At 47.5% G+C, this 17,830-nt stretch overlaps 1 protein-coding gene across 6 annotated transcripts in view; it reads right to left on the minus strand.

The window, feature by feature from the left end:
• Positions 1-2,047: 2,047 nt before the first annotated feature.
• The window catches only part of LOC119169109 (zinc finger protein 800), a 93,595-nt gene continuing 77,812 nt past the window's right edge, over positions 2,048-17,830 (minus strand). For all 6 annotated transcript variants that reach the window (XM_075886413.1, XM_075886414.1, XM_037420212.2 and 3 more), the window contains one exon: positions 2,048-3,596. In XM_075886413.1, coding sequence (XP_075742528.1) covers positions 2,295-3,596 — 1,302 coding nt within the window. In that variant the 3' untranslated portion in view covers positions 2,048-2,294. The remainder of the gene's footprint in view (positions 3,597-17,830) is intronic.

A 17,830-nucleotide genomic window follows, 5' to 3' on the forward strand; every position in this document is an offset into this window, starting at 1 on the left:
CCACTTTTCTTTCTCCACATGTTATTACAATTGTTTCTAATAACAACCATTGTGCTTTCCCTGTAATTATTGTCTAATATTTCTCACTATTATTGAGTCTACCAAAGAAAACGAGCCCTTCATTTATTTTCCTTCACTCAGTTCACATAACTACTTAGAAGCAGCGAGCCCACAAAATAAGCAAAAACATAAACCAAAGTAGGATTAGGGACAGAAGCGGTCATATAAGGTAGTGAAGAATATTGCACCAACAAGCTAGCAGCAGCACGCGGTTCATAGCAACGCGCACACAAACTCACACATCAACACACAGACTCATTCAAAGCTCATTACAGTAAAACCTCAATACGTTCATGCATGCCGAGAACTTGCCAGGAACGGTGCTAACTGCAGACTAAACGTAGTAAGCACTAAAGGAGAGACTGCAAGTACACAAGCTTGCGCAGGGTTTGATCTAAGGAGGGAGGGGGCAAAGGTTCCTCAAGTGCCCCCCCCCCCCTCCTTATGTCATGATAGGGGCTGACTGCACCCCCTTCTCGCCCCCCCTATGACTATGTGTAGCCCTGTCCCTCCCCCTATGCACACGCCAGTGACAAAGTACACACTTCTGTTTCTTTACATGCGCCATCACCGCTCAAGAAGGAATAAATATAGTGCCGATGTTGCCTAATGCCCCCACCATGAAGCCATTTCTTTCTTTTTGAAAATGTTAGAAATGATTGGCATTCTCGCATGACTGTCTAAAGGCGCACGGTGGAGAGATCAAAGAGCATTTCAAAACTACTGTGTGGTTCGGGATACGCAGCCAACGCAGCGACTTTCTAATTGGTGCAGGTTGGCACGATTGGTGCAGCTTTCCCCAGTACTGCACAAATTACCAATGTTGCCTGGAATAATTCTCGCAGTGTCACATATACTCTTGGATTGTTACCTCTATATTATGGCGCGCACCCATGAGATGATAAGCAAGCAGCGTTCAGTTGGACATTCCACCTTTTTCTGGGGTCCGTAACACTGTCAATCTCGGCAGATGTGATCGTGCGCACCCAGTGCATGCCTTACACTTGCCAGCTCGAAATACTGAAACCTGGTAACTACCTTTTAAGGTGTTCACAGACAGAGGAGAAATAGACCTTGCGTAGTTACACCTGGCCAATACGAGGCTAAAAGACCCTTCTGGTTTTCTAGTGGTCTGGCTATTTGCTCTTGTGCTGCCCTTCTTAGCCACGCCGAAAAGAAAGAGACCCAGGAGCATGGTCTTTCTTCCATGGTGGAGACTTGCCTTACCATGTTGGGCAATAAAAGAAGAGACCGTATTCTTCAAACCATGCGGTAAAAAGGACAACTTAATTAGCATTGCTATGCCAGCATTGACAATCGGCTTTGCTATGTAGACACAGGTCGTTGACGTCTTTTCAAAAATGTGAATTTTTGTAAAAGTTTATCGTGTCTATATTTAAGACTTTGGAGGCCAAAAACTGGGTTTTGTCTGCCTATTTTTGGCGCCTAAAATGCGATTTTTAGTGCCTAAAAATCCAGCCTATCTTCATACCTAACACCAGTTAAGCAATACTCACATTTCTTCATACATGCTCCTGAAAGCTACTTTCAATGAGCAATGAAAGCAGCTGTTACTTTTCTACAAGATTTTCCACGGCGTTTTGCTCACACTCGTCTGCAAATACTTGCCACTGATCAACGTCGAAGCCGATGTTGCTGTGTTCTTTTGGAAACATTGTTCACAAAAAGGTCATAGCCGAAGTTACTTGGTTTGCTATCAATAAATCCACATTTCAGTTCCTTCCCTAAAGTGATGTCCTCAAAAACCACAACTTACCATTTACTCACTCGATTGTTCTCATAGGGCCGGGTCACTGGTTTGTCTCGACTTTTTTGCAATGAAATCCAAGGGCAGCAAATTAAATATTAACGCACAATGACTGTTACCAAAGCAGTAAACGACAACGAAACGAGCCCAGGGCCAAAACGGAAGGTGTGTGATGCTCTCAACTATATATGCTGTGCAATAACTATACAACACTGAGCATAAAACCAAGGGCAGCTTGACCCCCACCAAACGATATTTTTATTTTGCGCATGATGGGGCCCACCACTTTCAGGGCTGTCTGACGCAGCACCGTGCCTGCTTGTGCATGTAGTCGAGCCAAGTGCAACGCGGCTTCGCAGCACTGCGCACGACTGCGATCGCCGGGACTTTGAGGCGCATCCGCTCCACCCACACTCGGCCTTTGCCACATAAGATTTTATCGGGCACTGTATAATCAAATAACGAGCTACTTCTGAGGCCCCAGAGGCGGCGGCCTCTTGGGGTAGGCACCCGAGCGTGTGACGAGCGTCGACAGTGAGTCGAGGCGCGGGAAGCGCGTAGCCATCGGGTGGCCACTCTCCTCTTCACCCGGCACGTGCACAATCATGCGTTCCGCATCGTGCGCTGCGTCTGCGTGCACGCGCTGCACGTGGCTGCGGCAGTCCGCGCGATTATAAGACTGGTAGCTGCAGCGAGTGCACTGGTACCGACTGTAGCCCAAATGCACAGCTGCGTGCCGTCGCAGGATCGAGAAGCTGGAGAAGAGCCGATCACAGCGCAGGCACGCCAGCCGGTCATAGTCAATGATGGCCAGAATCTTGCGCTCCATGGCTGGCGAGACGCGCTTGCTGCAAGCACTGTTGCGCGGCGGCTGCACTGTTCTCTCAGAAGTCCTGTCTGGAGTTGAGGGCGGCCTGCGCCGCGGCACGCCTTTGCGGCGGGCTTTTTTTGCTGCCGTTACCGCCGACGTCCGGGGAGAGCAGGGGCAGCCAGTGGACGGCCGGCCGCAGCGGCTGCAGAGCCCGGCAGTGCCATTGTTTCTCAGCAAGCAGTCGACCATGTGTTGCAGTCTGCTCTTGCGCAACTGGACACCACCGCGGATGCTGTCGCGCAGCTGCACAATTTGTTCCTTGGTCTGGCCATGCACACTTACCAGGTGGCGTGTGACGCCCCACATTTGCACAAAACTGGCGCGGCACAGTGGGCACGGGTAGTAGCGGCGCGTGGTCGAGTGCAGAGACACCATGTGCAGGTAGAGCGTCTTGACGGACGTGTACGTGGTGTCACAATTGAGACACGCCAGCCGGGTCAAGTCACAGTCGCTGCGCGCCGACAGGTAGCTCGTCCGAGACGAGGTGGCTACACTTGATGAAGGTCCTTTATCCTGCTGCTCTTGCTGCTGCGGCTGCTGCTGCTGCGGCTGCTCGCGAGCCACCCGCTGGTACATGGCATTAGTGTTGCCCGTGATGGTGGTCAGCTGCAGCTCACCACCAGTGGTCGGCTCCTCCGCTGGGGCTGACAGCGCGCACAGGGGCATTGCCTCGCACAGGTGCCGCGTGCAGTAGACTCGCTTGTGGGCCAGCAGGTTGGCCAAGCTGCGAAACAGGCTGCGGCACACCTTGCACTCGAACAGCACGCTGCACTCGTTGAGCAGCACGTCCTTGACTTCCCGGCTGCCATTGGTCATGCACTGAACGATCTGGCGCACACCCTGCACACCCAAGGTGATAGGCTGCTGCAACACCGAGTGGTCCTCCTCCTTCGGTGCCTGCGAACACAATGCTCCACGTTATGCACACGCTTCCTAAAATTATAGAAAGTACACCTTCCAACAGCACAACACAGAGCAAGAAGCGATGCACTGAAATCAAAATCATGGTCACTTTCTAATTTCCAAAGCTGGTCACTTTCTAATCTCATGTAGCGTAGGCCTTTTCCTATGACCTGCGATTGGGGGCCCAGGTGGCGTCACTTAAAGGTCCCTGAAACACTTTTTGAGCAACCATGAAATTAATTCACTGGACAGGCGTACTGCCTCAAAAAGTCAATGCCGCAAAAATTTTAAGAATCTGTTCAGTACGAGTGGAGTTACAAAGATTTGTCATATGCTGCAATCGCATTCTCTTTTTATCTCGTCCCGAAGAAAGCGCTGGAAGCTAAGCAGGGAGGTATGGGAGGGGTAAACAAACAATGTCGCGCGCGTCTCCCGACTTTGAGCACTCTTTCCTTTTTTTTTTCTTCGAATGCACGAGTTTTTCAGTGTGATCGCGAGCACACGTGTGGATAAGTAGCAATCTCCCGCGGTGATCTCAGTAACGACTGAGCACACCATGTTCAAATCAGCCAATGGCTGATAGATGGGCTTACTATGAGTGATTTTTGGGCTTATTCCATGATTTATCGAGAGAAGAGAAAGCAATTTTTACCTGACTTTGATAATTAATTGTGAATTCCAGGCAGCATGCGGCACTATTATATTTGGCTCGCGTGTTGTCGGCAGCCTCTGCTACCGATCGGCAGCGTTTTCTGACCATGCTCAAAAAGTGTTGCAGGGCCCCTTTAGGTGCAAACTAACTGTGAGTTGAGAGAAACAAAATAGTGAACTTTGTGGACATGCTGGGAAGCGTAGTTCATTGAAGCAGTGGGCTTCATGTCTATACTCGCCTACAACCTAGGAACACATGCCAGCTACTCCCACAGCCATAACCATCCATGCTAAAAAAATTCACACAGTTGGTTCAACATTACTATGCTCACTTATTTTTGCATCGTGAAACATTCATTAATGCCAAAGACAGTCGAAGGTTTCCATATAGAGACATGCATGTGATTTTAGACACAGCTTTAATGCCCTAGCAATTCTAGCAGAAAGTCCAATGCCACTACTCAGCCAAAGAGACTATTTTATTTAGCATTTCAAGCAGTACTTACATTAGCATAAAGAACTTTAACTTTCATTGAAAACCAGCCGATACATCTTCGAAGAAATTACATATACTAATAATAACAATAATTTCTGGGAAGTTTTATGCTTCAAAACTATGATATCGTTATGAGAAACATCACAGAGGCACAAAACAGTATACAGAACGCCACCTTATTGCCCGCCACCCCACCCCGAAAATGCCTACGGGTCAACAGCCGAGTGCCGTAGCCACTGATTCATAGTGGTGGACTGCATTAGACGCTAACACACCGTGAATTTGTGGATTGAGCTTACTTATCTTTATGTTTTAACCAAGAAGATAATTAAACGCTGTCTGGCATATTCCCAGGACTAGAATACCACAGGATGGCCGAGGACAACGAAGTGACGAGCCTGAGCAGCAACCACCGTTCCTCAAAGAAAGACGACGCTGCGGAGTATGCTCTTTTGATCCTTTGAAACGTTGGCAAGTAAATAAAAATTATCAATGTTTCACAAGTCATAGAAAAAAGCATTTAGAAAATTTATTTAAGAAATTTAGTATTACCCTTAGTTCTGAAAATATCCTTTCTCTTGAGGCTTCTTTTCCGAGCCACAGCAACAGGAACTTGCATAGCAGTTTGCGAATTCCTTAGCGAGACAAGAAGGTATGGTTATTCCTAATGAAATCCTACTTATTTGGAATTCTCATTTAGATATTATTTGAACTAAAGTCCTGTAGCAACTTTATTCTTACGTAACCTTATAATTGTCTAATTTTATATCCCCTAAATGACTCAATAATCCTTTTCCTTCATCAAGCTTTTAAATTCTTTTTTCCTCATCATGTTAACTGCCAGTTTAATCGCCTCGTAGCATATACAGGTAAACCTGCTTATAACGAACTTCTATATAACGAATTCCTCGATGTAACAAAGTTTTTATACTCCACGTTGTTACTCCATAAAGGCACATGCATATGCAGCCTCTATGTAACAAAGTCACAGTGGGAGACAACCTTGATATAACGAATTTTCGCCACGAACAATCTAAAAATTTCTGCCCTGAATTTTGTCATTTTAGCACGAGCATGCACCTTTTGCGGTTGCCCCACCACTGACAAAGTGCGAAGCGGTGGCGGCAAGCTCGTGGCTCGGTGGCTCCCAGGTGAGAGCGAGCTCTCGTAATTGCACACAGGCAGGCCTGCGTCCGTCGAGCCGGCGTTTCTGTCGTTTGCGGGTGCATATGCCCTCCACCCCTCTCCAAACAAAAAAAGTCGCAGCATATCCTCGGAGTGAATGATGATGAGTGAGGCGAAGCGTCCATCAGCCTGTCCGTGCTTCCGTTCGTCCTTGCTTTCATCTGTCCGCGCGATCATTCGTGCATCCATTTATGCGTCTGTCCATCTTTTAGTCGGTCTGTCTGTCCATCCGTCCGACCGTTGGTCCATCTAGTGAACACTCCAAGAACCGCCATCTCGGATCTCGAATCCCCTGTAGCACATACCCGCTCTGCGCGTCCATCCATCCGTCCGTCCATCTGCTAGTCAGTCTGTGCACAGACCGTCCGTGTGTCCATCTAGTGAACACTACAATCTCCCATCTCGCATCTCGGTGGCTACGTACAATAACAACAGAGGATGGTCAGATCCACGCCTTAAGGAGCTTTGCCCCTAAAAAAGAAAACTACTTTTGCATTGCCAGTGCCACGCTATATTTAGTTAGCTTCACATATGTGGGGCTGGGCTGGACGTTGTCGAGGGCGACACTAGGCGCGTACAAAATAATGCACGCGCCTGGCGTGGGCCCCAACGACGTTAAGCCTTGTTTATTTTTATGCGTAGAGTTAACAACTGTGTCGTCACAACCAGGGGGATTTCCGATTAAGTGCTGATGGAAACTCTCTGAGATCACAGTTACAATAAAAAATTTTCAGAGGTCAACTCATCACGCGCTTCTGCACCGCGAGACTGCAGCCTTCATGATTAGCTGATTAATTCTGGCAACAACACGGTGGCACATTGAATGGAATGCAATGAATGTGATACCAACAAATTATAATGTTATACGAAGTAAGGCTGGCAGCGAACTCTTAAGGATACGATATCACGGAACTCCTACGAAACGCTAAATGCGGCCGCTTCAGGGAGAAGTGCTTGCTTCACAGTCTCTTTGCGTTGAAAGTGCACTGATGCTTACCGAGATAGCACATTGGCCAGCGATTTCGACCACGCCCTTGAAATCAAAGTTCATCATTGCTATTCAAGCGACCCCCTTCTTTCCTCAAACCCCGCCTTTTTTCATGATAGTTCAAGACGAGTGGTTTCCTTTCTGTATGGCATTCGACGGCAATTCTAACTCACGGATGGATGTTATCGCGTTTGCTTTCCAGGCGATAGGGATGGGCCGGCTTATTTGATTGCTGCTTCAGAAGCACTCATACACCTTTACCCGCTCTAAAAAGTTACGATGCGCGGTGGCATGTTATCGATTCGGGCTTGTTACAGAACATGGCGGTGACCGCAAGAACCCACGGAAAGAGAGTATACAATTGCTATCGCAATATTAACGCAGTTTTTACCGCCAAATAAGTGCTTTAGGTTACTCTGCCTTGACTTCCCTTTTTGTTTAAAATGTGCGTTTACATTTAGAATTTTCGTACCGAACTTGCATATAATGAAATCTTCTTTATAACAAATTTTTTGCAGAATTCGTCAATTTCGTTATATCCAGGTTTAACAGTAACAGCAAAAACATTGGCTCAAGCAAAAAACCAAGCAAGCAAAGACCTTGCTTTCCACTGTCACACCGTGGTCCTGTTTTTTCTGTGTTGTGACACTGGTGAATGTGCTAGACTTCAACTCCTGATTCTCAATATTCCTGGGAGACGATTCCAGGAACCAACCAAAAGTTTTGAAGAAACCTGACGTTTCAAAACAGACTTGGTTCCTTCCTCAGCGGTGACTGCAAAGACTACGTAGCAGCAGCGTCTTCAAAGCACTCGCGGGGTGGATAATGACGCCCTCTCTCTCGTTTTGCCGTGGAGCGCAGTCCGTGTGTATACACTGGGGGACGGATTCCGAGAGAGCGGTTGATGTTATGGGCTCTCCTCTGTATGTGCCACGACTCGAGTAATAACCTTCTCCTCCAGTTCGGCTCCCTTTCAAGGATAGCTGTTGCTTCGAAATTTATCCGGTGATCCAACCTCTCAGCATGTTCGGCGACTGCGCTGCGCTCTTTGTAGAACTTCCGCACATCGTTGGCGTGTTGCTTCAGTCGTTCCAGTAGGTTTTTCGTCTCGCCGATATACGAAAAGGGGCACTTGGCGCACGGAATTCCGTAAACGACACCGGGGGTCCTGTCCATTGTTGGCCGGTCTTTCGGGCAGGGGAGGAGGCAGCCCAGCGTACACGAAGGCATGTGCGGGATGCGAACCCCTTCTTTCTTGAAGGTCCACGCCAACATGTCGCTGGTTACCTGAACGTATGGATCTGGTACACGTTTCGGGGGGCTGCCAATTAAGGTTAATTAGGGTTTTCATATCCTCTGTTGCTCTGCCCGGCGGATTGCGGCTCAAATGAAGTTTTTTGGGTATTCATTTTTTCCGAGGTCCGCAATTACGCAGGCCTTTTCTTTCCTTTGCTCTGTGTCATTGGAGCATAAGTTCCTAGCTCTCTCGAGTAGCGTGGTCACAACCAAGGCCTTGTGGCAGGCGGGGTTGGAAGAGTCAAATTGAAGGTAGCGGCCAGTGTGCCTAGGCTTCCTATGAACGGAGAACTCCAGGCTGTTGTGCTTTATTGCCACCTGGACCTCGAGAAAGGGCAGGCAGTGGTCGCTTTCACAATCAGTCGTGAATTGTATGGCTGGGTGCATCGAATATAAGTGTTGTCTGAAGTCTTAATGACGGTGTAGAAAATTTGAGAGGGCTCGGCATAGGGAGGAAGTGAAGTCTACAATCGGTCGGAGGGGGATGTCAGGCTTGTGAATTTTTGGTATCCTCCCCATGCGAAGCCCTTTCAAATTTTCTACACAGAATCTTCGCCCCACTAACCCGGAAAACAACAACTCATGTCCGTGACTCCGGCCACTTCGTGCAGCTAGCGTCAGATGTGAGCATCGACGATAACTAGAGCATGGTCTCATGTTACGTCGATTCATTGTTCACCAACGTGCCAGTTCCCTTAGCTGTTTCCGCTGCCCGTTCTGCGCTTCAGGAGGACGCCAGCCTGAGTGAAAGGACTCTTTTGGCAGTTGCCGAGCTCTGCCGTCTACTGGAGTTCTGCCTGTCCAGTGCGTACTTCTCCTACAGAGGAACCATTTTCAGGCAGAACAGTGGAACCGCGATGGGAGCTTCGATCTCCATCACGATGGCAAACCTGACCATGGAGTACATAGAAGAGAAAGCACTCAGCTCCTTCTCGCCGCGACCCAAGCTTTTTCTGCGTTATATGGACGATTGCTTTTGCGTCATGAAGACCTCTGAAATTGAAAACTTAAGACCGCACCTAAATTTCGTGCACCAGCCATACAATTCACGACAGAGTGCGAAAGCGACCACTGCCTGCTCTTTCTCGACGTCCAGATGGCAAGAAAGCGCAACGGCCTGAAGTTCTCCGTTCATAAGAAGCCAAGGCACACTAGACGCTACCTTTAATTTGATTCTTCTCCCCCCGCCTGTCACAAGGCCTCGGTTGTGACCACGCTACTCGAGAGAGCTAGGAATTTTTTCTCCAATGAGAAAGAGCGAAAGAAAAAAGAGGCCAGCGTAATTGCGGACCTCAGAAAAAAACGGATACCCAAAAAGCTTCATTCAAGCCACCACCCGCCGCGCAGAGCAACAGAGGATACAAAAACCCCTATCAACCTTTATTGGCAGCCCCCCGAAACGCGTACCGGTTCCATACGCTCAGGGAACCTGCGAGGTGTTGGTGCGGATCGTCAAGAAGGTGTAAAGGAAAACTACCGATTGGTGAAAGACCAGACTGAACGCCATTTCTCGTTTTTAACTTCTTCTTCTTCTTTTGCAGTACTAGCCTGCACACGTTTATTCCTTTTCTTTTCCAATATACTCCCGCCCCCCAGTAGCGTCGCTCAATTCCAGTCAGTACAATTTCTGTACTGGTCTTCTGAAAAACTTCCCGTCTTGAGCTTTCACTCAACAAGGATAGACTGTTTGGGGAGAGTGTGTGCAAGCTGCAGTTGTTCGACGTCCTTCGCGAACACTTCCAGCTGAACATATCGGACCCAAAACATTTCAGACTTTCTTAGCTCCCGTGCCAAAATTGTTTCGCTGAGCAAAGTTTGAAGTCCTTGGCATTGATTCACAAAGCGAAAGACCCAGGCGGTGACGCGCAGGAGCTTCTGCAGGTCTTTATGCTTCTTTATATCGATCACCGGGTGTAAGTTTCTGGACAACATTTGTAGAAATACATATTGCATCTCAATCTCTGTCTCTTCGTTTATCGGTTCGTACTGGTTAGGTTCTGGAGGCCAGCCTGATTTTTGCTGGGACAACCATTCAGGTCCATACCACCAATAGCGACATGCATGTAGAGTCCTTATCGGTCTACCTCTAGTCAGTACATCCACCAGGTTGTCTTCGCAAGGCCAGTAGTGCCATAACGCTGTTTTCGTAACTTGCGTTATTTCAGTCACTCTGTGCTTTACAAACTGACTCCACTTGCTATGGTTTTCGCGGATCCACCTCAGTTTGATCATGGAGTCAGTCCACATGACGTAATGGAAATGCTTGAAATCCCACGAGGAGCAAACGTATTTTAGCAATCTGGCTCCCACTACCGTGGCCATAAGCTCGAGCTTTGAAAGCGTTAATGTCTTAATAGGTGCCACCCTTGAATTCGCTACTCTCAGAGAGATAGCTGAGTTTTCACCTTCATCAAATGCTCACAAATAGGCACATGCTCCATAAGCTTTCGGGCTGGCGTCGACGAATATATGCAGTTCAGCCTCTTAAAGTGCTCCATGCAGTCCGTCTCTCACGCAACGCGGAATTTTTATGTGGCCGAGCTGTATTACATTTGCACACCAGGCTGCCCACTGCGTCTTGATCTCGGCGGGCAATTCTTTATCCCAGGAATGGCCTAAAACCCAAAGGCATTGAAACAAAAGCTTCGCAGTGATGGTGAATGGCAATAGAATGCCAAGTGGGTCATAAATTCGAGAAGCAACCTTCAGTAGGGTACGTTTCGTGTCGAGCTGGCCAGCCACTAAATACTGGGCCACCGACTTGGTAGAAAATTTGAAGTAATCATTTTCTATATCCCATTTCATTCCCAAGACCGCAGCTGCTTCTCCGGATGCTCCTTCTACTTGCTCCTCCTGGTTGTCAAAAATGTTCTGCAGCTGATGGTCATTGGTCTTCCACTTTCTGAGCTTCATGCCAGCATCTTTCATAATTGCTTTCGACTGCTCATAGATGCGCCGACCTTCATAGAATGTCTCCGCACCCACCAATAAATCGTCGACATAAAATGCCTTCTTTAACGTAGAAGCGAGCTCTTTATCTTTATTAGCTAATGCAGAAGTGAGCTCTTTATTAGATAACATGCGTTATCTGAATGGCAGTTAATAGTTGCCATGAGCAAGAAAGGGCTTGGCATTGATCCAAACAATACCCGTGTCATGCGCCATTTGACGAGCTTACGATGTTGGCTTACGGAAATAGAGTCAAACCAGAAAAACCGGAATGCATCTCGGTCAGTCTCCTGTATCCTAATTTGTAAGAATGTCTTTTTGATGTCGGAATTGATGGCGACAGGGTACCATTGAAAGCGAAGAAAGACTTGCAGCAATTCTGGATTGAGGTTCACTCCTTTATCCAAGCAGTTGTTAAGGAATGGTACACCTTGGGTGTGTGACAATGCGTCGAACACTACACGCAGTTTGGTAGTTAACGATTCCTCTTCTATTACTTCCCAATGTGGCATATAATATATGGTGTGATCTTGATCCCGAGGAGTATCCTTAGGCACCACTTCCGCGTGACCCAACTCCAGATATTGCCGGATTACTATGTCATATCGCTGCAGCATTCCTTCCATCGTTGATAGCCTCCGTGTTAATTTTTGTAGACGCAATTGCGCGATTTCCCGGTTGTTTCCTAGAAGCACTTTCTTATCTTCCTTCCAAGGCAACGCCACAGTGTATCTGTCACTTTTCTTGCTAATGGTTTCATGGAATCTTGCAACGTACTCGTGGCAGAAAGGTTCCATTGAATCTGCGATGCCCATTGCTTCTGGTTGCCAAAAAGATTGCAAGATCTGCGAGGTTGATTCGTCATCAACGATTGCTTGCACTTTCAGAATGCAGACCATTAGGCTAGAGCTGCAGTCAAGAAAGGCTTTTTGGTGACTGGGTCCTTGTAGCGTCCATCCAAAAGCTGTATCGATTGCTACCAGTCCTGGAACTTCTGCACTTTTGACGATACGTCCCGACATGATTTGCCAGAGGTGGTCAGCGCCGATCAACAAGCTGAGGCTATTTTCCGTTTCCGCATCAAACTTCTTTTCGTCCACAATGATCTTGCCTTCAAGACGCAGGTTCTGAACGAAATGGCTGTCAGCTTTCGGGGAAGCAATATCATGGCAGATAACTGGAACAACGATTACGCGCAACGCACAGGTGTCAGAACCGTGTTGGCTACGCAGAGGAACTTCTACCACTTGCCGTCTTTCCACAGTACTTAGTGATGAACAGCCAAACGTATTCAGCACAATTTGTGTTTTTCCCAGCACCTGTAGGTGTAATGTCTTGACGAGATCTTCCGTGAAGAAGAATTGCTGGCTCCCTCCGTCGAGAATCCCTCGGACATACCTTGTTTTGCCGTTTTTGATGACAAAGGCGCGAAACGTTTGTAGATATAGTTCACTGTGATTTGTTGTGCCCCCACTCAGTGAATCCTTGTCACACAGGATAACTGATTGTGACGACACCATTCCTACAGTGCTGCCAGAAGAGTCAACTGGATGAGAAGATGTCGCTGTTTGGTTCGATGTATAGTGCGGGTCGCACATACTTGATGCGTGCCTCTCGTGGCAACTCGAGCACGTGAGTTTGACACGGCACGAACGTGCCTGATGTTCTCGGGACGTGCATAGATAGCAGCGGTTGTCTTCCGTAAACATTCCTTTCTTCAAATCAATGGCAAGGTTCTCGTCACAAGCGCGGGTGCCATGTTTCTTCGATTTGCAGAAAAAACACTCCACCCAGCTGCTCGATGTACTGTGTAGTACAGAAGCAGTGCTGGTGTTGCCGCTTCGAGTCCTCTGTGCACTGTCATCCAGCAGTCGGTCATTAAAGGGCTTGCACTGCTCCCGACTTTCTAGCTCTATACGTGTATAGGTGAGCAGCTCCTTTAACTGCGCATCAGGTGCAGCAGCTGCCACGCTTGGCTCAAAGACATTGGCAGCAGACCCGTTTTCTCTTAGTGCCTGACTGCGCTTTGCACGTGTGTAGGCCAAAATGATGTCGTATGGTAGGGCTTCCCGTAAAATGTCAATCAGCATAGCGGAGAAGCTAAGCGTATCAACATTTAGTGCAGTTAGACGACGAATATTTAGCTGCACAGCATCGTTAAGTCGCCTAAGGCTGCGGACGTCGCTTCCCGACTTGATGTGAGGTAGATTGCGCAGTGCTGATAGGTGGTGTTGCTCAATCCGTTTTCGATCTCTGAAGCGTTCCTTCAATAACTCGATGGCGTCTGCATAACAGGCTTCGGAAGTCCGAAAACCACATATCGCAGCTGCCGCTTCACTCGCAAGATAATGACGTAGATAGAAAAACTTCACCGTTGTTGACAAAGCATTGTTCAGGTGGACAGTTTGCTCAAACTGCTCCCAGAAAGCCGACCATTCATGTATATGACCTCTAAATGTTGGCATGCCAAGGTTCGGCAGCCTTGGGCCAATTGTGGTCGGCACGTCAGAAGGTGATGTGTTTGCTTTCTAAGGAGCAGCCGCTGCTGTACTGTCTCCATGTCGCAAACCGTCTATGTTGCAGCGAATCTCAGCGAGCATGCTTATAGCTTTGTCGTTATACTCTGCTGCCGCGACATACTCAGCTTCGAGCTCCTCGTCCGCTACATACTCCTCGAGCGCATCATTGATTTTCAAGAGCTCGTTGTTACTCGCTGACAAACGGTCATAAATACCTGTGAGCTTGGACTTGTCCGTGGTAGGGTCACTTAGCAGTGACCTCGCTCCTTGCAGGAGCTTGGTGTTCTGGGCTCGTCGAGCGGAGCGCTTGGTCTTGAGGTGATCCATCGGATCCAGTGTTGGAGTCTGGTCCGGTCTACGCCGATCAGGAACGATTCGTTGCAGTCCTCGCCGCACACAAAACGACGCGGTCGAGTAGAAGGTCCCCTCGAGTCGTACGATGAAGGAGACAAGTCCGCACGAGGGGTTTCGGCACCACGATGTAAAAGAAAACTACCGATCGGTGAAAGACCAGACCGAACGCCGTTTCTCGTTTTTAACTTCTTCTTCTTCTTCTTCTTTTGCAGTACTAGTCTGCACACGTTTATTACTTTTTTTTTTCCAACAAAGAAATGGTTTTGCATCGTGCATGTGCCTTCGTGTACGCTGGGCCGCCTCCTCCCCTGCCCGAAAGACCGGCCTGCAATGCACAGGACCCCTGGTGTTGTTTACGGAATTCCGTGCGCCGAGTGCCCCTCTTCGTAAATCGGCGAGACGAAAAACCTACCGGAACGACTGAAGCAACACGCCAACGATGTGCGGAAGTTCTACAAAGAGCGCAGCGCAGTCGCCGAACATGCTGAGACGTTGTATCACTGGATAAATTTCGAAGCAACAGCTATCCTTGAAAGCGAGCCGAACTGGAGAAGAAAATTAGTCTTCTTTGCTACGGTACGACAAACGATACGACGTGAGCGACACCATTAGAAATCGTAAGCGCCAACCTATAGGTCTGCAGAGACGAACGCCCAGTAACAGCACTGATAGATACTGGTGCAGGCTTTTTTATCTTTGTTTTTCCGATACTGCAGCCCGAAGCAAAGCTTTTGCAGGAGTGGTGTACATAAATAGCAAGGACTAACAATAATATCACAACATGTTTTTTATAAAACAAATATTGTCACCTCCTAAGCAGAATGAGAGAAAAAATAGTAGCCTTACTCAAATGACTCTAGAAAATCTGGTTTATTCATTTTACAAATAGAAATAAGTGGATAGTTCCAGTAAACAACAGTCCTTGAAAAACTATATTTGAACATGTTAGTACTTGCAGAAAATGGCTTTATGTCAAAATTGTGACCCCGTCTCATTGGCAGAGCACTAGTATACAGCGCGTAATTGTCATTAGACAGCCGACATGACGTGTTAGCAAAAGAGAGCAATAGTTTCAAGAAAGAGTTGATGTCACGCCTAGTGCACAATAATGATAGTTTCAAAGATTTGATTGCAGATGAAAAAGAAATATCCTAGTCATAGTGATGAAAAATAAAACAAACAGTCTTCCTTTGGACAGATTCAAGTTTACCTGCATCACACACCTTGTACATATTCCACATGCACTAAATGTACTCTAATATAGGACAAATCAATATTTTGTACATTAGCAATTTGGTGCATTTTGGGGATGTAGCTGGCATATTAAGTAATTCAATTCTTTTCAATGCTTTAGATGTAATGTAGTCTATGTGATGCCACCATTGCATGTTGTGTGTGAACATAATGCCAAGGTACTACAGTCGAACCCCGCTAAAAGGAACGCCGCTTCAACGAAATTCCCGCTTCAGCGAAGTATTTCTTATTCTCCGTCAGCTTGCCATAAAAAACAATGCATCAGCGTTCTCGCTACAACGAAACATTTTTTGGGGCTTGTGTTTGCTTCAACGAAACTTTCGCTCAGCGGTGCTTGGATCGAAAATTGGTTTGATATTTATAACTGAGCGCATCGCCAACTGTGCAACTTTTCGTACGTTGACGACGCTTTGTTTCACCGAAAATGTGCGGCCATGGCACGCCGCACCGCCTGTAAACAAAGTTATGGAGAGCGCCATTTATTGGTGGTCATGACGATGCGGCTGGCTGTCTTGCAACGTGAGGCTGTCGCGCTTTGCTGAGCCGGAGCCACAGCCAAGACGTATCCATGCCAGATCACGTGATCATCTGTGACCGAAGCTGCCAAAGCCGCCGAGGTGATCATTGCGTTTCATTTGTACTTGTGTGTACTCGCGTATGTAGAACTCGGTGCCATCATGGCAGTAAAGCGCAAGTGTCTTACTCTTGAGGTAAAGGCACGAATCATCAGCGATGCTTCAACCGGCAGAAATAAAGGAGACATTGCTGCGGAATTCGGCATCTCAAACAGCACGCTGTCCACAATTTTGAAGGCAAAGGACGCGGTCGCCAGTGCTATATCAGCAGGGACGTCCACAAAGCACAAGAAGTTGATGTCGCCGGCACACGAGGGTCACGAAAAGACATTGTACACTTGGTTCCTTGACATGCGCGCCAAAAAGATGCCTATCAGTAGAAGTGTGTTACAACAAAAAACACTGAATTTTGATTGCATTATAGGCATTGAGAACTTTGTTGCAAGCACAGGTTGGCTGACACGTTTCAAGGCCCGGCATGACATCGCGGGAAAAGCTTTGTGTGGCGAGTCTGCAGCTTCAGACGCCAATGATGCAGCGACTTGGGCGTTGTCTACTTTGCCGGGCATACTAAAAGACTACGCTTCGTGCAACATTTATAATACGGACGAGACAGGACTTTTTTTATTAACTGCTTTTGAAAAAGACTCTGCATATAAAGGACCAAGCAAGCAGCGGAGGGAAACACAGCAAGAAACGTGACTCTGGTTCTCTGTACTAACATGGATGGTTCAGATAAACACTACCCACTTGTCATCGGCAAGAGCTTGAAGCCTCAAAGCTTCAAAGGCAGCAGAATCTTGCCAGTAAAGAACGTGGCGAACAGAAAATCGTGGATGACATGGGCCATCTTCTGTGATTGGATAAAGGTGTTTGACCATGACATGAAGGCCCAAAACAGCAAGGTGTGCTTGCTAATTGATAAGTTCTCAGCTCATAACGTTGAGGACGTTGAGCTGAGCAATGTGGACGTGCGATTTTTCCCAGCCAACTGGATTGCTTTGATTCAGCCGTTACATTAAGGCATAATTCGCAGCGTTAAAAGCGCTTATCGGCAGTGGCTCATTCAGCGACGGTTGCTGAATATTGACACAGGGCGCCAGACAAAAGTGGATGTATTCGTGACCCTACAAATGGTTGCCGCGTCGTGGACGGTGACTTGGCGAAGCATCATAGAAAACTGTTTTACTCACGCTGGCTTTAAGCCTGACACTGAAGTAATGGCCAACTCGCCAGTTCAACTCGACGAAGACGATGATCGTGGCAGAATGGAGCCACCTTCGAGAGAAGCAACTGCGACCTGGGCAGCCCTTTGGGACACCCAAAATATACCAGAGAATGTCAGCATCGATCAGTCCTTCGCCAGTGATGCAGAGGTCATTGCTCGCGAGAGGCTCACTGATGAGGCAATTATTGATGAAGTTTGCCATGACAACGCGTCGTCAGACGACGAGTGTGTCGCTCAAGACGTTTCGGCGCCGCCTCTTGCGTTGAGTGTAATGGATGCATTTGATGTGATTCGCAATTTCTTTGGCATCCATGATGATGGCCTCGCGATGCAGCAGATCACCGACTGCGAACATCGCGCCACGGCACTAATGTCGAAAGGAAGACGGCAGACGAAGCTGTCAGATTTTTTTGGCAAATAAATTATGTTTGTCACGTTTCTAGTCAAATACAACAGTGTTCTGGGGCAGATTTCGCCATAACCAAATTTCCGCTTCAACAAAATTTTTCGCGCGTCCCTTTAGGTTCGTTTTAGCAAGGTTCGACTGTAGCGTGTCTGTGCTCGATCGAACTGCGATGTTGAAGAAATATGCATGATGTGATAAAGAATGGTTACTCGTGAATGACAAAAAAAATGCATTTTTTAGAAAGTTTGTGCACATCTGCCCATCCAAAAAATGCGAGGAAGAATCCTGAAGTTTGGCGTGATCATTAGGAAAAGCAAATTACCTGGC

The sequence above is a fragment of the Rhipicephalus microplus genome, chromosome 2 (assembly GCF_043290135.1).
Source record: "Rhipicephalus microplus isolate Deutch F79 chromosome 2, USDA_Rmic, whole genome shotgun sequence".
Lineage (NCBI taxonomy): Eukaryota > Metazoa > Arthropoda > Arachnida > Ixodida > Ixodidae > Rhipicephalus > Rhipicephalus microplus.